Source organism: Natator depressus, chromosome 24 (assembly GCF_965152275.1).
Source record: "Natator depressus isolate rNatDep1 chromosome 24, rNatDep2.hap1, whole genome shotgun sequence".
Lineage (NCBI taxonomy): Eukaryota > Metazoa > Chordata > Testudines > Cheloniidae > Natator > Natator depressus.
In genome coordinates, this window is record NC_134257.1 from 511,766 (window position 1) to 531,027 (window position 19,262).

At 55.1% G+C, this 19,262-nt stretch overlaps 2 protein-coding genes across 2 annotated transcripts; both read left to right on the forward strand.

Moving 5' to 3' along the window:
• The first annotated feature begins 1,182 nt into the window (after window positions 1-1,182).
• Window positions 1,183-14,126, forward strand: LOC141977472 (uncharacterized). Its single transcript, XM_074938992.1, has 3 exons — window positions 1,183-2,269; window positions 3,444-4,627; window positions 14,060-14,126. Exons 1-3 carry the CDS (start codon window positions 1,973-1,975, stop codon window positions 14,124-14,126), a joined length of 1,548 nt encoding a protein of 515 aa, XP_074795093.1. The 5' UTR covers window positions 1,183-1,972.
• Window positions 12,498-18,609, forward strand: LOC141977335 (lysosomal acid glucosylceramidase-like). The gene is made up of 11 exons (XM_074938770.1): window positions 12,498-12,612; window positions 14,183-14,315; window positions 14,652-14,843; window positions 14,948-15,094; window positions 15,260-15,393; window positions 16,228-16,400; window positions 16,774-17,011; window positions 17,147-17,371; window positions 17,477-17,640; window positions 17,839-17,964; window positions 18,183-18,609. Exons 2-11 carry the CDS (start codon window positions 14,249-14,251, stop codon window positions 18,283-18,285), a joined length of 1,569 nt encoding a protein of 522 aa, XP_074794871.1. The 5' UTR covers window positions 12,498-12,612; window positions 14,183-14,248; the 3' UTR covers window positions 18,286-18,609.
• The last annotated feature ends 653 nt before the right edge of the window (window positions 18,610-19,262 follow it).

Here is a 19,262-nt window from a genome sequence, read left to right on the forward strand (position 1 = left end):
TCTGCTGAGGAGCCACAGAGGGAAGAGTCACAGTGACCCTATGGAGGAGCTGGGTGCGGAGGCCCCTGTGACGAAGTGGGACTGTTCTTAATGTATCCTCTGAATACCGTAGGGGTGCCTCAGTTTCCCCTAGGCATTTCTTAAGTTTCTAGGTGGTGGGATAAGGGGGTGTAATTGTTGCAGAGCAAAGGGTCAGTGTACATAAATGGCCGACACTCTGTCTCCCGGCAGCTGATGGCCTGGGCCCTTCCCCCCTGCAAGGTGAGAGCTAAAGGGTTGGAGAACAAAGGAATCGGGTGACCTCCTGGCCCGGGAAAGGGACAAAGCCCAGAGGAGGAGGGGCTGGAGGGGGAGTCAGTTTGGGGCTGGCTGGGGACGAGGAGTGAAGGGCAGACTTGGTTGTCTGGCTCACTGCCCCCCAAAATGGACCCAGCTGAGGGGTCCTGTTCTCTGTACCTACAAGCTCTGGTTTAGACCATGTTCCTGTCATCTAATAAACCTTCTGTTTTACTGGCTGGCTGAGAGTCACGTCTGACTGTGGAGTTGGGGTGCAGGACCCTCTGGCTTCCCCAGGACCCCGCCTGGGCGGACTCGCTGTGGGAAGCGCACGGAGGGGCAGAGGATGCTGAATGTTCTGAGGTCAGACCCAGGAAGGTGGAAGCTGTGTGAGCTTTTTGCCCTGAAGACAGTCTGCTCACAGAAAGGAAACTTCCCCAGAGTCCTGATTGGCTTCGTAGGGAGCAGTTCCAGAGCATTGCCCGGGGACTCTGTGAGACGAAATGGGACTGTTCTTAACGTTTCCTCTGAATAGTGTGGGGGTGCCTCAGTTTCCCCTAGGCAGTTCTTAAGTATCTAGGTGGTGGGGTAAGGGGGTGTGATCATTGCAGAGCCCTAGAGGGCAGGTGTGTGCAGGGGTCTGGACACAGAGAATGGCCGACACACCGTTTCCTGGCAACTGATGGCCTGGGCCCTTCCCCCCTGCAAGGTGAGAGCTAAAGGGTTGGAGAACAAAGGAATCAGGTGACCTCCTGGCCCGGGAAAGGAACAAAGCCCAGAGGAGGAGGGGCTGGGGGGAGTTTCAGTTTGGGGCTGGCTGGGGACATGGAGTGAAGGGCAGATGTGGTTTTCTGGCTCACTGCCTCCCAAAATGGACCCAGCTGAGGGGTCCTGTTCTCTGCACCTACAAGCTCTGTGTTAGACCATGTTCCTGTCGTCTAATAAACCTCTGTTTTACTGGCTGGCTGAGAGTCACGTCTGACTGCGGAGTTGGGGCATAGGACCCTCTGGCTTCCCCAGGAGCCTGCCTGGGCGGACTGGCTGTGGGAAGCACACGGAAGGGCAGAGGATGCTGAATGCTCCGAGGTCAGACCCAGGAAGGTGGAAGTTGTGTGAGCTTTGTGTCCTGCAGACAGTCTGCTCACAGAAAGGAGACTTCCCCAGAGTCCTGCCTGGCTTCATGGGGAGCAGTTCCAGAGCATCACCCAGGGACTCCGTGACAACTGATGGCAGAGGTGGGATGTACTGCACCCCATGGATGGCACTTCCTGCAGTAAGTGACGGGGGAGCAGTAAAACAAAGCGGGATTGACAAGGACCAGGCGTGCTGAAGGCTCAGAGAGGAGCGGTTTCGGGGGGGCGGTTAACCCCTGGGAGTGTGTGACCAGCAAGAAGAACTGTGCAGTAATGGGGTTCCCCTGGGGATTGCAGCAAGCGGTCCCAGGGGCGGAGGAGTCTGCAGCTCGACCCTGGCAAAGAGGGGGTGACCTCGAGAAGGGATGGCAGACTAGGGGTTCTCCCTGGAAACCGTGGGGAGCTGAGAGCACACAGGCCTGTGAGTCCACAACAACTTGGGAAGAGCGGAGTGATGGCCTGTCACCGTCTCCTTAAGAAGGACATTGTAACCCTGTGCAGAAAGAGAGGGTCGCGCATTGGTAAGTTCACCAAGGCACAGTTCATCGTGCAGCTGGAGGAGGATGACCGCTCTAAGGAACAGATTCCTGACCCCAAATGGGGCTATAGCAGGATCTGGGAGCAGCTGGAGTGGTAGCCAGGCATCCCCAAGACTCCTGTCCCCGACCAGACAAGGGTCTTCACGATCGGAGACCCGATCGGGTTCCCCATCCGGGGATCGGAGATGGACGGGATTGGAGCTGAGTCCAAGAGAGCAAGAGGACTGTGAGAGACAGCGAGAGCCCGAGAAAGAGCTGCAGAAGCAGCAGCAGCATGAACTGGCGGTGGGGGAGCGGAGAGGCCTAGGGGACCTCCCAAGGGTGAGTGGGGATAGACCCTGGGGGTCAGTTCCGCAGGGAACCTCGAGACTAAATTGCTGCCCCTGGTTAAGGGGGGGGGGGGGATGTGGATGCCCACCTCACTGCCTTTGAGCAGGCTGGCGATTTGAACCAGGGGGACCCTGTGGAAAAGCCCCGGTGTCTAGCTCCCTTGCTGGGTCCCAAGGCCATAGACTCCGTCAGCCCGATGGGTGGGGAGGTGGACAGGCTCCCACTCCTGACCCCAACCTATATGTCTGTGTGGAGTTGCCTGGGGTCAGGCCCCTCGGACCTCCAGGAGAGCATGAAGGTGATGTGATTGTGTTACCTGCTGAGGGTGTGGACCTGTAACAAGAAGGAAAAGATTCCTGAACTTGTGTGTGGCAAAGGGAAGGAGAATGCTTCTGACCTTTTATCTAGGAAGTCTGTAAGTTTGCCTGAAAGGGGATTGTGTGGGAATCCGCCGGATGGGCCAGAGGTAATTCTAGATGTAAGGGAGACCCAGAAAGAGTCTGTTGTTGCTCAGGAAAGTGTTCCTCTAGAGCAAGCCCTAGGTAAAGAGGGTAAGAGCAGAATTTCTGTGAGGGGTGAATTGTTGCATAGAAAAGCCCTAGGGAAAGGAATCCTCATGGAGTCTTTGCAAGCAGTTTACTGCAACTGAAGGGTGTGAAAGTGATTTAATCAAGAAAAGAAAAGGAGTACTTGTGGTACCTTAGAGACTAACCAATTTATTTGAGCATAAGGTTTCCTGAGCTGTAGCTCACGAAAGCTCATGCTCAAATAAATTGGTTAGTCTCTAAGGTACCACAAGTACTCCTTTTCTTTTTGTGAATACAGACTAACACGGCTGTTACTCTGAAACTTAATCAAGTTTTTTCCGACCCCCCCTCGGCCCCCCTCAGATGTTCTTGTTAAACCCTGGATTTGTGCTGGAAATGGCCCACCTTGATCATCATACACATTGTAAGGAGAGTGGTCACTTTAGATAAGCTATTGCCAGCAGGAGAGTGGGGTGGGGGGAGGTATTTTTTCATGCTTTGTGTGTATAAAAAGATCTTCTACACTTTCCACAGTATGCATCCGATGAAGTGAGCTGTAGCTCATGAAAGCTTATGCTCAAATAAATTGGTTAGTCTCTAAGGTGCCACAAGTACTCCTTTTCTTTTTGCGCATACAGACTAACACGGCTGCTACTCTGAAACCCGTCATTATGCAAGGCACTGCATTTAGCCGTATGGAGTGGAAATCTATCAACTGCATGAAAAAACTTGTACAGAGACAGACAGACATCATCTTCCTTTCCAAATGCAAACAGATGGACCTCATACCAAAAGGACTGAAGGTAAAAAATCCATTACAATCTACACACCACACAGACTGTGCTGACAGCTTGTGCCACACGCTCTCAAAGAAACTGCGGAACCACCTGATCAACATCCTCTACAGCAAGCAGGGAAAGATTAAGAATGAGCTCTCAAAACTGGATACTCTCATAAAAAACCAACCTTCCACACAAACTTCCTCGTGGCTGGACTTTACTAAAACTAGACAAGCCATTTACAACACACACTTTGCTTCTCTACAAAAGAAAAAGGACACTAAACTTTCTAAACTACCACATGCCACAAGGGGCCACAGCAACGGTTCCCTCAACCCACCCAGCAATATTGTTAATCGATCCAACTATACTCTTAGCCCAGCAGAAGAATCTGTCCTATCTCGGGGCCTCTCCTTCTGCCCCTCCACCCCCACGAACATGATACAGTTCTGTGGTGACCTAGAATCCTATTTTCGACGTCTCCGACTCAAGGAATATTTCCAACACACCTCTGAACAACATACTAATCCACAGAGACCTTCCTACCAACACTACAAAAAGAAGGATTCTGGGTGGATTCCTCCTGAAGGTCGAAACAGCAGACTGGACTTCTACATAGAGCGCTTCCGCCAACGTGCACGGGCTGAAATTGTGGAAAAGCAGCATCACATGCCCCATAACCTCAGCCGTGCAGAACACAATGCCATCCACAGCCTCAGAAACAACTCTGACATCATAATCAAAAAGGCTGACAAAGGAGGTGCTGTCGTCATCATGAGTAGGTCGGAATATGAACAAGAGACTGCTCGGCAGCTCTCCAACACCACTTCCTACAAGCCCTTACCCTCTGATCCCACTGAGGGTTACCAAAAGAAACTACAGCACTTGCTCAAGAAACTCCCTGAAAAAGCACAAGAACAAATCCGCACAGACACACCCCTGGAACCCCGACCTGGGGTATTCTATCTACTACCCAAGATCCATAAACCTGGAAATCCTGGGCGCCCCATCATCTCAGGCATTGGCACCCTGACAGCAGGACTGTCTGGCTATGTAGACTCACTCCTCAGGCCCTACGCTACCAGCACTCCCAGCTACCTTCGAGACACCACTGACTTCCTGAGGAAACTACAATCAATCGGTGATCTTCCTGATAACACCATCCTGGCCACTATGGATGTAGAAGCCCTCTAAACCAACATTCCACACAAAGATGGACTACAAGCCGTCAAGAACACTATCCCCGATAATGTCACGGCTAACCTGGTGGCTGAACTTTGTGACTTTGTCCTTACCCATAACTATTTTACATTTGGAGACAATGTATACCTTCAGATCAGCAGCACTGCTATGGGTACCCGCATGGTCCCACAGGATGCCAACATTTTTATGGCTGACTTAGAACAACGCTTCCTCAGCTCTCGTCCCCTAACGCCCCTACTCTACTTGTGCTATATTGATGACATCTTCATCATCTGGACCCATGGAAAAGAAGCCCTTGAGGAATTCCACCATGATTTCAACAATTTCCATCCCACCATCAACCTCAGCCTGGTCCAGTCCACACAAGAGATCCACTTCCTGGACACTACAGTGCTAATAAACGATGGTCACATAAACACCACCCTATACCGGAAACCTACTGACCGCTATTCCTACCTACATGCCTCCAGCTTTCACCCTGACCACACCACACGATCCATTGTCTACAGCCAAGCTCTGCGATAGAACCGCATTTGCTCCAACCCCTCAGACAGAGACAAACACCTACAAGAGCTCTATCAAGCATTCTTACAACTACAATACCCACCTGCGGAAGTGAAGAAACAGATTGACAGAGCCAGAAGAGTTCCCAGAAGTCACCTACTACAGGACAGGCCTAACAAAGAAAATAACAGAACGCCACTAGCCGTCACCTTCAGCCCCCAACTAAAACCCCTCCAACGCATTATTAAGGACCTACAACTTATGCTGAAGGATGACCCAACGCTCTCACAGATCTTGGGAGACAGGCCAGTCCTTGCCTACAGACAGCCCCCCAACCTGAAGCAAATACTCACCAGCAACCACATACCACACAACAGAACCACTAACCCAGGAACCTGTCCTTGCAACAAAGCCCGTTGCCAACTGTGCCCACATATCTATTCAGGGGACACCATCATAGGGCCTAACAACATCAGCCACACTATCAGAGGCTCGTTCACCTGCACATCCACCAATGTGATCTATGCCATCATGTGCCAGCAATGCCCCTCTGCCATGTACATTGGTCAAACTGGACAGTCTCTACGTAAAAGAATAAATGGACACAAATCAGATGTCAAGAATTATAACATTCATAAACCAGTCGGAGAACACTTCAATCTCTCTGGTCACGCGATTACAGACATGAAAGTTGCGATATTACAACAAAAAAACTTCAAATCCAGACTCCAGTGAGAAACTGTTGAATTGGAATTAATTTGCAAATTGGATACAATTAATTTAGGCTTGAATAGAGACTGGGAGTGGCTAAGTCATTATGCAAGGTAACCTATTTCCCCTTGTTTTTTCCTACCCCGCCCAGACGTTCTTGTTAAACCCTGGATTTGTGCTGGAAATGGCCCACCTTGATTATCATACACATTGTAAGGAGAGTGACCACTTTAGATAAGCTATTACCAGCAGGAGAGTGGGGTGGGGGGAGGTATTTTTTCATGCTTTATGTGTATAAAAAGATCTTCTATACTTTCCACAGTATGCATCCGATGAACTGAGCTGTAGCTCACGAAAGCTTATGCTCAAATAAATTGGTTAGTCTCTAAGGTGCCACAAGTACTCGTTTTCTTTTAATCAAGAAAGTTTCAGTTCCTAACAGCCAGAAATTTTCTGCTGTGAATGGATCCACTGACTTTCCTATTGAAAGATCCAGTGTGGATAGCTTTGAGAAGGTCTCAAATGAAGTAAAAGCTGTTAAGAAAGTTAAAACAGTCCAATAACCAAGTGGCTGTGTTTGGCCAGCTTGTTGGGGAGAAGACCCAATCCCAGTTTGACCCCCTGGGGTTTTGGGGGTGGCCAAAGGGCACGGGCCGCATAAACCTTCCCACATGCGGCCTGCGAGTGCTATCGACCACCCCCAACCTAAGGGAGGGTGTGAAACTGGAAGGGCCTGGTGTAACTCCTACCAAGGAATGGGAGAGATGCTGGGGCATCCATGGGAACGTTGGTGGCTTCGAACTTCCCCAGGTCACCAGCTAAAGTGACCCCGCTCAGTTGGATCTCGAAGGGGGGAGAGATGTGACGAAGTGGAACTGTTCTTAATGTTTCCTCTGAATAGTGTGGCGGTGCCTCAGTTTCCCCTATGCAGTTCTTAAGTATCTAGGTGGTGGGATAAGGGTGTGTGATCATTGCAGAGCCCTAGAGGGCAGGTGTGTGCAGGGGTCTGGACACAGAGAATGGCCGACACCCTGTTTCCTGGCAACTGATGGCCTGGGCCCTTCCCCCCTGCAAGGTGAGAGCTAAAGGGTTGGAGAACAAAGGAATCAGGTGACCTCCTGGCCTGGGAAAGGGAGAAAGCCCAGAGGAGGAGGGACTGGAGGGAGTTTCAGTTTGGGGCTGGCTGGAGACATGGAGTGAAGTGCAGATGGGGTTGTCTAATTCACTGCCCCCCAAAATGGACCCAGCTGAGGGGTCCTGTTCTCTGCACCTACAAGCTCTGCTTTAGACCATGTTCCTGTCGTCTAATAAACCTCCTGTTTTACTGGCTGGCTGAGAGTCACGTCTGACTGCGGAGTTGGGGCATAGGACCCTCTGGCTTCCCCAGGACCCCGCCTGGACTCACTGTGGGAAGCGCAGGGAGGGGCAGAGGATGCTGAATGCTCCGAGGTCAGATCCAGGAAGGTGGAAGCCATGTGAGCTGTGTGTCCTGCAGACAGGCTGCTCACAGAAAGGAGACTTCACCAGAGTCCTGCCTGGCTTTGTAGGGAGCAGTTCCAGAGCATCGCCTAGGGAGTTCGTGACTGGGTGTCACGGAGTCCCCGGGCGATGCTCTGGAACTGCTCCCTACGAAGCCAGTCAGGACTCTGGGGAAGTCTCCTTTCTTTGAGCACTTGTGGTACCTTAAAGACTAACAAATTTATTTGAGCATCAGCTTTCGTGAGCTACAGCTCACTGCATCGGATGCATGCAGTAGAAAACACAATGGGGAGATTTTATATACACAGAGAACATGAAACAATGGGTGTTACCATACACACTGTAAGGAGAGCGATCAGGTAAGGTGAGCTATTACCAGCGGGAGGGTGGGGGGCGCGGGGGGGAGGAGAGAGAGAGAGAATCTTTTGTAGTGATAATCAAGGTGGGCCATTTCCAGCAGTTGACAAGAATGTCTGAGGAACAGAGGTGTGTGTGTGGGGAGGGGGGAGATAAACATGGGGAAATAGTTTTACTTTGTGTAATGACCCATCCACTCCCAGTCTCTATTCAAGCCTAAGTTAATTGTATCCAGTTTGCAAATTAATTCCAATTCAACAGTCTCTCGTTGGAGTCTGTTTTTGAAGTTTTTTGTTGAAGAATTGCCACTGTTAAATCTGTTATTGAGTGACCAGGGAGATTGAAGTGTTCTCCGACTGGTTTATGAATGTTATAATTCCTGATGTCAGATGTGTGTCCATTTATTCTTTTTTGTAGAGACTGTCCGGTTTGGCCAATGTACATGGCAGAGGGGCATTGCTGGCACATGATGGCATAGATCACATTGGTGGATGTGCAGGTGAACGAGCCTCTGATAGTGTGGCTGACGTTATTAGGCCCTGTGATGGTGTCCCCTGAATAGATATGTGGGCACAGTTGGCAACGGGCTTTGTTGCAAGGATAGGTTCCTGGGTTAGTGGTTCTGTTGTGTGGTGTGTGGTTGCTGGTGAGTATTTGCTTCAGGATGGGGGGCTGTCTGTAAGCAAGGACTGGCCTGTCTCCCAAGATCCGTGTGAGTGATGGGTCGTCCTTCAGGATAGGTTGTAGATCCTTCATGATGCGTTGGAGAGGTTTTGGTTGGGGGCTGAAGGTGACGGCTAGTGGCGTTCTGTTATTTTCTTTGTTGGGCCTGTCCTGTAGTAGGTGACTTCTGGGTACTCTTCTGGCTCTGTCAATTTGTTTCTTCACTTCAGCAGGTGAGTATTGTAGTTGTAAGAATGCTTGATAGAGATCTTGTAGGTGTTTGTCTCTGTCTGAGGGGTTGGAGCAAATGCGGTTGTATCGTAGAGCTTGGCTGTAGACAATGGATTGTGTGGTGTGATCTGGGTGAAAGAGGGAGGCACGTAGGTAGGCATAGCGGTCAGTAGGTTTCCGGGATAGGGTGGTGTTTATGTGACCATTGCTTATTAGCACTGTAATGTCCAGGAAGTGGATCTCTTGTGTGGACTGTTCCAGGCTGAGGTTAATGGTGGGATGGAAATTGTTGAAATCATGGTGGAATTCCTCAAGGGCTTCTTTTCCATGGTCCAGATGATGAAGATGTCATCAATCTAGCGCAGTAGAGTAGGGGCATTAGGGGACGAGAGGTGAGGAAGCATTGTTCTAAGTCAGCCATAAAAATGTTGGCATACTGTGGGGCCATGCGGGTACCCAAATCAGTGCCGCTGATTTGAAGGTATACATTGTCCCCAAATGTGAAATAGTTATGGGTGAGGACAAAGTCACAAAGTTCAGCCACCAGGTTAGCCGTGACATTATCGGGGATACTGTTCTTGACGGCTTGTAGTCCATCTTTGTGTGGAATGTTGGTTTAGAGGGCTTCTACATCCATAGTGGCCAGGATGGCGTTTTCAGGAAGATCACCAATGGACTGTAGTTTCCTCAGGAAGTCAGTGGTGTCTCGAAGATAGCTGGGAGTGCTGCTAGCGTAGGGCCAAATACTCAGCAGCAACCACACACCACACCACAGAACCGCTAACCCAGGAACCTATCCTTGCTACAAAGCCCAAAGCCAACTGTGTCCACATATCTATTCAGGGGACACCATCATAGGGCTTAATCACATCAGCCACACTATCAGAGGCTTGTTCACCTGCACATCTACCAATGTGATCTATGCCATCATGTGCCAGCAATGCCCCTCTGCCATGTACATTGGCAAACTGGACAGTCTCTACGTAAAAGAATAAATGGACCCAAATGAGACGTCAAGAATTATAACATTCAAAAACCAGTTAGAGAACACTTCAATCTCTCTGGTCACTCAATTACAGACCTAAAAGTGGCAATTCTTCAACAAAAAAACTTCAAAAACAGACTCCAACAAGAGACTGTTGAATTGGAATTAATTTGCAAATTGGATACAATTAACTTAGGCTTGAATAAAGACTGGGAGTGGATGGGTCATTACACAAAGTAAAACTATTTCCCCTTGTTTATTCCCCCCCCCCCACTGTTCCTCAGATGTTCTTGTCAACTGCTGGAAATGGCCCACCTTGATTATCACTACAAAAGGTCCCCCCCACCCCCACGCTCTCCTGCTGGTAATAGCTCACCGTAAGTGATCACTCTGGTTACAGTGTGTATGGTCGCTGCCATTGTTTCATGTTCTCTATGTATATAAATCTCCCCACTGTATTTTCTACTGAATGCATCCGATGAAGTGAGCTGTAGCTCACAAAAGCTTATGCTCAAATAAATTTGTTAGTCTCTAAGGTGCCACAAGTACTCTTTTTCTTTTTGCGAATACAGACTAACACGGCTGCTACTCTGAAACCTTTCTGTGAGCAGACTGTCTTCAGGACACACAGCTCACACAACTTCCACCTTCTTGGGTCTGACCTCAGAGCATTCAGCATCCTCTGCCCCTCTGTGCGCTTCACACAGCGAGTCCGACCAGGGGGGTCCTGGGGAAACCAGAGGGTCCTGCCTCCCAACTTCGCAGTCAGACGTGACTCTCAGCCAGCCAGTAAAACAGGAGGTTTATTAGACGACAGGAACATGGTCTAAAGCAGAGCTTGTAGGTGCAGAGAACGGGACCCCTCAGCTGAGTCCATTTTGGGGGGCAGTGAGCCAGACAACCACGTCTGCACTTCACTCCATGTCCCCAGCCAGCCCCCAACTGAAACTCTCTCCAGCCCCTCCTCCTCTGGGCTTTGTCCCTTTCTGGGCCAGGAGGTCACCTGATTCCTTTGTTCTCCAACCCCTTAAGCTCTCACTTTGCAGGGGGAAAGGGTCAGGCCATTAGTTACCAGGAAACAGGGTGTCGGCCATTCTCTGTGTCCAGACCCCTGCACCCACCTGCCCTCTAGGGCTCTGCAACAATCATACACCCTTATCCCACCACCTAGATACTTAAGAACTGCCTAGGGGAAACTGAGGCACCCCCACACTATTCAGAGGAAACATTAAGAACAGTCCCACTTCGTCACAGGGGGAACCACCAGGCTAAGGGCACAGGAAGCTCTTGGGATCTCCTGTCCTGCTGAATAACCCAAACAGTCTGAGCTGTCCCCTGCCACCTGGTGCAGAGCTTGACAGGAGCCTGGGGCTGGCATCTGCTTCACACGCCAGGAGAGGTGTCAGGAAGCTGAGTGTTTGGCTGCCTGCTCACAGGTGTGGCAAAGGCTGCAGGGGAAACCTTAGATGTTCCCACCCTTTCTCTGTGCTAGGAAACAAGGTACTGCGCAAGAACAGCGCTGCCTGCTCCAGGCAGGAAAGGAGGGGTTTACATCCCAGAACTTGCACTTTGGTGCTGGCCTGGAAGGGCTGGTTCTGCTGCAGTCCATGGCAGGTATGCTAGCCAAGGCAGCTGAGACAGAGCAGGGAATGGGCCAGCGCTGACCAGATCTTGGCTCTAAAGCAACCAAAAAACACGAGACCTGTTTGTTGTGGCCTGTTTAACTCTTAGGAGAGAGGTGGGGGGGGGAGGCCCCAATCCGACCCACCCTCTGCGAAAAGCAGCCCTGGAAAGTGGAGGGAGAGCTCTTATAAACAGCTGTTTTAACAAGGTTGTAAGGCCTCTGCCTCCTGGGAAGCCCAGGGTAATCACTGCTCCTAGCACAGGGCTTTTTAGGGCTCTCTAGATGAGCCTGTGGATCAGTTCTTGAGGAGGGAGCTGCTCTCAGGGGTTTTCCGGGAGGCCAGGGCACCTGCCACTGCCCATTCCTACTTTCAAAGACCGCGAAAGGTATCCCATTGGCGTGAGTGCTGGGGTGACTGACGCAGATGTGCCCGGGAAGGTGTCTTACCCTGTGGCCGACCATCTCCTCGCTATTCACCGAGGGGGTTGTGTGGGGTTTCTGCCAAAAGCCGAGAACTAGCTGATTGGTGGAGTTAGCGGAAGACGTCAGTGTGGGAGATGGCTGGAGAAATGTAAACCAAAGATTATTAGGTTGCAGAACTGTTGCCGTGAGACTTGTGGCCAGAGGCAAGGTGGGGTGTTGGGGTGACTCAGGCAATGCTGAGAACCGGAGACATCTGCAGAGACAGCACTTGGTTTGCTGTCTGGACTGGTGGAGACTTGAGCATTTACAGAGACCCACAGGAGAGCTCAGGGGACCCTGAGACAACAGCCTGAAAAGAGATGAGAGCAGAAGTGGCACAAACACATTACAGAGGAGAAACTCTGAACTGTCCCCAGGTTTCTGGACTGGGGGTGGGGCTGATCCTTTGCATCAGGGAAAGTCCATAGAAGGAACTCAGGGGAGAGATGGAGAGGCAGGTAGGGGGTTCCCCTGAGGGTCCTCTCCCTCTGCCCCAGACCAGCACTTGGGGCCTTCCCTGCTCCTGGGTCGTGTTGTGTGACCAGAGGTTTGCAAATGCTGCTGGGAGGGTCGGAGCAAAAGTTGCAAAATCCTCCCCAGATTCCCTTTAGAATTCAGTCAGTGCCAGGGAACCTCCCTCTCCCCATGACAGACTCTTCTGGCTGAGCAGGTTGGCTCATCGCCTCCCACAGAGCTCCCGCCCCAACAGGCAGGTGCCACTGCATCCCAGTCTCTTGGGGATTGGGGAGAGAGGCAGAGCAGGACCTGTGGTCGCGGCAGCAGGGGTCTCTGCTTTGCTGGCTCACCAGGTGAGTGGGGCTAGTCTGGTTTGTTCGGTGCTGGGCGTGGGGGCTGACTGAGGCCGTTCGGGGAAGTGGAAAGCTGCCCATGGGGAATACAGAGTGTGTTCATTAGTTAACCTGCACTGGCCTATGGGGCGGCAGGGTGGAGCTGCCCCGTTCCACACATGGGCAAACCGGGGCTCTGTGAGAGGCAGAGTCTTGCCTAGAGACCTAGGAGTAGCAGAGTCAGAGCTAGACCTAGTGAATCCCGGGCCCATGCATGACGCACTGGGACTGTGGGAAGGGGGGCGTTTGCACTGCCAGTTCATCACTGTGCTACACCACCTGCCGGACGTGGCGGTGGCTTCGCACCTAGGCACAGCCAGTCCCAGTGAAAGGCCGTTGTGGTCGCTCAGCCGACTCATTGCTTGGTCCCTTATGTAAGTTATGTTCCTAATGCCAAGCGAGTTCTCTAGGGTGGGCAGGGTCCAGCTGGGCTCCCCGTACTGCCAGCTGGAGAAATGCTGCTCTTGGCGACGCCCAGAGAACATACTGGGCACAGCTCAACTGGAGCCTGGACATGCTTTAGCTGCGGGTGCAATTATGCAGAGCAGAGCTCAGAAACTGAGGTTAAAAGCACCCAACAGCCCCTCTCCCTGGAGCTGAGGGCTCTTCTGCAGCCACCGCTTGGGAGCCCTTGTGCACGGCATCTCACAAGGGGCCCTGAATGGCTGAGCCATGCATGGCTGCTGAGCCCCCCATGGGGAATGGAGAGCAGCCACTGTTACTGACCGTCCCATGGAGGCACACAGTGTTCCCGCCTGAAGATCTGTGCAGGGGATGGCTGCAGGGGCGTGTGGGGATGGGGGCAATGGGAAGAGCTGGGGGCTGAGTGGGAAGGTTCACGTTCAGAAGTGGGCGAGGGAAAGGGAGCAGCTCTGGCAAGCAGCTGGGTGGAGCCGGAGAAGCCAGGGTGGAGCAGGTGTAGGAGTGGGGAGACGCTGCTGGAGCCAGGAGTGGAGCTGGGTAGTGCTTTGAAGGTGAGGGAGAGGCTGGAGCTGGCTGTACAGGAGGAGGAGGGGCCGCGTTAGGCAAGGGGGAATCCTGGCCAGAGTCCTGAGGGAAGCAGCTCCTCTTGGCCCTGGCATTGAGACGGGCAGAAAGGGAGAGAGCTGAGATGGGGGGAGATGCCACCCCAGTGCAGGGACAGGAGCCTTTGCTGCGGGGGCAGAGCCGAGGAAAGTCTGGGTGCACAAAAGGGAAAGCAGCAGGACCAGGCCAAGCCCTGGCTGCAAGGGGAACTGGGCAGGACAGCCAGAGATTAGCCTGGGGCTACAGAGCTGAGGGCAGGTGACAGACTCAGCCCAAGCCACGCCAAGGGTGGAGAGGACTCTGCTGGGCCGCCAGTTCTGTTCCAGGACACAGCCTGTTGCAGGGCAGCTTGCCCCACCCTTCCCCCCATGTGCTGCTCCAGGAGCCCCCGCAGCGCTGGGCTGGCCGCCTGGTTGTTCCTGAGCCTGGAGCCAGCAAGGGGGCAGTGAGGGGGGAGTGGGTGACCCAGCAGCCCCGACACTCACAGCCTCCATCCTGCTTTCAGGCCCAGGTGCCCAGCGCCGCGCTCGCTGGTACTGGCTGCGGGGTCACACCAGGCAGGAAAGGCGCCATGTGGACTGGGTGCGCCAGCATCGTGGGCTGGTTCCTTTTCATCCAGACAGCGCCCGGGGTGGCAGGTAAGCGCTTGTGACGTGTCGTGTGTGTGACCTGCGGGGAGGGTCCCTCCTGGGTGGCGCTCAGCCTCTGCACTTCTCCTCGGGGTGGGGTGGGGCATTGTGGGGTATCAGCTGGTGCAGGAGTCTTGGGCTTTGAGGGACCAAACGGGTGTGCTGAGAACCCTGCTGCTCCTGGGATGGGTGCCTGGGACCGTGTGGGAGGGACCTTGCTCAGGGGCGTCCCCAGAGCTCGGAGGAATGGGATCGATGGGTGGGTATCCTCTCCCAGGAGGGGTGGGGAAGCCTCAAACTGTACCCAGAGCCCGACCCCAGCCCTGTCTGTCTCCCCATCCCTAGGCGGCTATCCCTGCAATGCCAAGAACTTTGGCCACAACTCTCTGGTGTGTGAATGCAACGCCTCATATTGTGACACGCTGGACCCCGTTGTCGTCCCGGCCGTGGGCACGTACGCCAAGTATGAGAGCAGCAAGGCGGGCAAGCGGCTGGAGCGCAGTGAGGGGAGGTTCCAGAGCGACTCCATGGCCCCAGGTATCTGCTTGGGCACTAGGGGTGCCAAGGGCAGGGCTGGCCGCTGGCCCTGGCCCTTGCTCCCAGCTGCAGGGCTCTGAGCCGAGCTGCTCTCTGCCCCGCAGATCTGTTGCTGAAGCTGGACACGGCGCAGCAGTACCAGAAAGTGAAGGGCTTTGGCGGGGCTCTCACAGACTCCGCCGCCATGAACATCATGGCCCTGTCCCCGGGTACCCAGACCAACCTACTCAAGTCGTACTTCTCAGAGGAAGGTGAGTTGTGGGGCTGGGCCCTGGAGATACAGGCATGGTGGGGCAAGCGGGGCTGCTGACCCCCATGGCACAGCAAGGCCCTTGGGCCTGGTTCCCTCTTACTGTCCACTCAGCTGGACAAGGGCCCGGCTCTGGGTCCTGGGTCACCTCCTTCCTGTCCCACAGGGATCGAGTACAACCTGGTCCGCGTCCCCATGGCCAGCTGTGACTTCTCTGTCCGTCTCTACACCTATGATGACTCTGAGGGGGACTTCGAGCTGAGGAACTTTAGCCTGACCGAGGAGGACACGAAGCTGAAAGTGAGCAGTTCCTGCGGGGAGTGAGGGCCCTGGGCGGGGAGGAGCTGTGGTGGGGAAGGGGGACAGGCTGCGGGGGGTGTTGGAAGCGGGGAAGGGGGACAGGCTGTGGGGGGGTTGCTGGAAGTGGGGAAGGGGGACTGCCTGGGGGAACAGTGCTGGAAGCAGGGAAGGGGGACTGGCTGGGGCTGCAGTGTTGGAAGTGGGGAAGGGGGACAGGCTGGGGGTTGCTGGAAGCGGGGAAGGGGGACAGGCTGGGGGGTTGCTGGAAGTGGGGAAGGGGGACGGGCTGGGGGAACAGTGCTGGAAGCGGGGAAGGGGGACGGGCTGGGGGGGCGGCACTGGAGGCAGGGAAGGGGAGCCAGGATGCGGCAGGAAACGACCAGTCTCAGTTTGCTCCTTGACCAAGCTCCCGGGCCTTGCCTGATGCCGGGTGTTTCCTGTGGCCATCACAGGCTGGGACTGAGCCCCCCCTTGGCACTTGCCCCTCCACCATCGTCCTAGTCTCTCCATCCGACACTGGTTTGGCCGCCCCTGACATCCCCCTGGGCAGGCGTCTTCCAGCCCCTTCTGGGGGGCACTGGGGCCCCTGGGCCTGTCAGGGCCATGAGGTGCCATTTCCCACGTGTCCCTGGGCCCTGCTCTCGCCTGGGGGGTGGGTTTCTGTACAGTGTTTGAATTCTGCTCAGCCCCCGCCCCAGGGCAGCCTGACATGGGGGCTCCATTTCACAGGGGAGGCTGCGGGTGGAGGGAGGCTTCCGTAGGGCAGGTGGTCTGGGGAGCTTCGCTCACGGGGCCACTGCAGCGCATGATCCCCTGCCTCCCCCTGCCCCTCAGATCCCCATTCTCCAGCATGCCCAGGCCGTGGCCAGGACGCCGCTCTCCCTGTACGCCAGTCCCTGGACGTCCCCCATCTGGCTGAAAACTAACGGAGCCATGACCGGAAGGGGCACGCTGAAGGGGAAGCCGGGGGACAAGTATCACAAGACCTGGGCCAACTACTTCATCAGGTAAAGGGCAGCGCGGGGCAGGGGCTCTCCTGGGGAGAGGAGCCGGCAGGATGGGGCGGGTCTCAGTGGGTACAGCTCGCCCTGGTGCTGTGCAAGGGAACGGGCTGGATGGGTGTTAGGGGTGGGGCGTTGGAGGAGTCCGTGTGAGCTCCCTGAGTCAGCAGAGCGACAATCACAGAAGGGCCCATTGTGAGCATCAGTCTGACCCCCAGTATTGCCCAGCCCAGAGAACTGCCCCCAAATGATCTTATTGCGGGTGAGGTCTCTACAGACTATGCGGGTGGGGGGTGGAGGGCCTAGTCTCTGCACCCCAGGAGGGACGCTGCGGGGCGGGGCTGGGGCTGCTAATGTTTCTTGTCTTCCTGGCCCCCAGGTTCCTGGATGAATACGCCAAGCACAACTTGACGTTCTGGGCGGTGACGGCTGGGAACGAGCCCACGGCTGGAGAGATCATCTTCTACCCCTTCCAGTGCCTGGGCTTCTCCCCTGAGCACCAACGGGACTTCATCGCCCAGGACCTGGGCCCGGCACTGGCCAACAGCTCGCACAAGGGCATCCAGCTCATCATGCTGGACGACCAGCGAGTGATGCTGCCCTACTGGGCGGAAGTGGTGAGTCCACGTGCCTGGGCCCTGCCCGGCTCCGAGCAGGCAGCGTGGCTTGGTGGAGGGGTTGGCACCAGCCAGGCCCCCCACCCCTGGTGGTGGCCTTGGCAGCAGGTGACTCCTCCTCCTTCCTCCTCCCAGGTCCTGAATGACCCTGTGGCCGCCAGCTTCATCAACGGCATCGGCATTCACTGGTACCTGGACTTCCTGGCGCCCATCGACCTCACGCTGTCCATCACCCACCACCTCTTCCCCAGCTACTACCTGCTCTCCACAGAGGCCTCCACAGGGTCCTACTTCTGGGAGCCCCGGGTGGTTCTGGGTGGCTGGGACCGAGGGAGCAAGTACAGCCACAGCATCCTGACGGTAAGTCCCCCTCAGTGCACACGGCTTCAGCCTCCGCCGGGGGGCAGGAGCCAGGGCCTTGGCCCCAAGAGCCTCCAGCTGAGTGTCTCCATCTGCCTGTCACAGAACCTGAACAACTATGTCACGGGCTGGACAGACTGGAACCTGGCCCTGGACATGGACGGGGGGCCCAACTGGAGCAAGAACTACGTGGACAGCCCGGTCATTGTGGACAGCAGCAAGGATCTCTTCTACAAGCAGCCCATGTTCTACCACATGGGCCATTTCAGGTGAGCTGGGCCCGGCCGAAGGCTCGGAGAGGGCTGAGCTGCCTGGTGCAGCTGGCATTGTGGAGCTCTAGTGGTTCTCAAACTTTTTTTTTTTCACGGACCACTTGAAAATTGCTGAGGGTCTCGGCAGCCCACTTAATGATCTTTCCGAATGCTGTTTGTACCGTGCTCTCACTGCTCCCGCTTTTGTTTGTGCAGCAAGTTCGTCCCCGAGGGCTCCCAGCGCGTGCGGCTGGTCATCTCCAAGAAATGCTACAAGTGCAACCTGGAGTACGCAGCCTTCCTGCGCCCAGACCGGGCCGCCGCGCTCGTGGTCCTGAACAGGTGAGTGCCTGGCCGGGCCACGAGGGCCGCCTCCTTGTCCAGACCAGGCGCTGCCTTTCTCCGAGTGGGGCAGGAGCTCGGAGGGTGGGTGCCCAGGATGGGGGGGCTGCAGAAAGGAAACCTCCTGGGGGAAAGCGCCCCCTCTAGTTGCCTCCGATTCCGTCGGACCTACCTCCCCCTCTCCCATGTGCATCACCACCCCACCTCACTCTCCCCAGGTACCCCACGGACGTGCCGTTCGGGATCTCAGACCCAGGCGTTGGCTTCATTGAGGCTGTGGCTCCGGCTGACTCCATCCAGACCTACCTGTGGAGACGCTAAGGAGGAGGCCAGGGCAGGCGGGATCACAGCTGGGGGCTGTCGGGGGAGGAAGGGCGTGCCCCCCTGCATTGATACCTCCCCATTTAACACAGAAACCCCCCATCCCTCCAGGGAGGGACTTGGGGATAGGTCCTATCTCACCCAGTCAGCTGCCTTGCTGAGTGCAGGGGACCTGAAGGATCCAAGGGAGGGGGAGGCTGGGTCATATTGAGTGACGTCGTTGTGCTAGGATGCACCAACCTGCTCGTAAATGACAGACCCAGGACTGAGCAAATGCTGAGTACCGACCCACCTGGGTACCTGCCTCCCAGCCCAGGGCTCCCCCACCCCTCTGCCTTCCCCAGCCCGATGGGCCTCTTCCCAGAGCACCGGGTCCCACTGTTTCCTAGCTATTTTAATACAAGAAACAGGTTTTCTACACCTTCTCCTGGTGTTTTTTCTTCCACCTGTCCTTGTTTGGTTGGATGTTGGCCAGAGCCGTGGGCTGGGGAGGAGCCAGGTGAGGCGGGGAAGGGCCTGGGTGAGGAGAAGCGTGGAGGGGAGGAAGCTTCAGGGCTCGCTGCCCAAGAGTAGCTGAATGTTCCCTCTGAGCAGGCCCAGAGCCTGGAGCGCTGGCCCATCAATGGCTGGGGGTAGCAGCAAAGCCAAGGGCCCGGCCTGTCGCTCTGTCCAGGCGTGACATGAAGGCCGGTGTCTCCATGGGGAGCAGGAGTGTTCGGAGCAGGCCCCAGGTCAGGCTGGGACCAGGTGGTGCCAGGAAATTCCCACTCCTGCTAGCTCAGCGGTGCCGTCTCAGCACACGGCCTAGCGCCAGCCTGCTAATCAGCTGGCGTCTGTGCTGGAAGGTGATGCAGAGTGAGGCAGACGGGAATGTAATCAGAGCGCTGACGTCAGCCAAGCTTGCGGTTCCTTTCCAAAGGGAGCGGGAGCCCATCCATTGCGGTTTCCTACTGGAGCGGTAATTCCAGTGGCAGGGA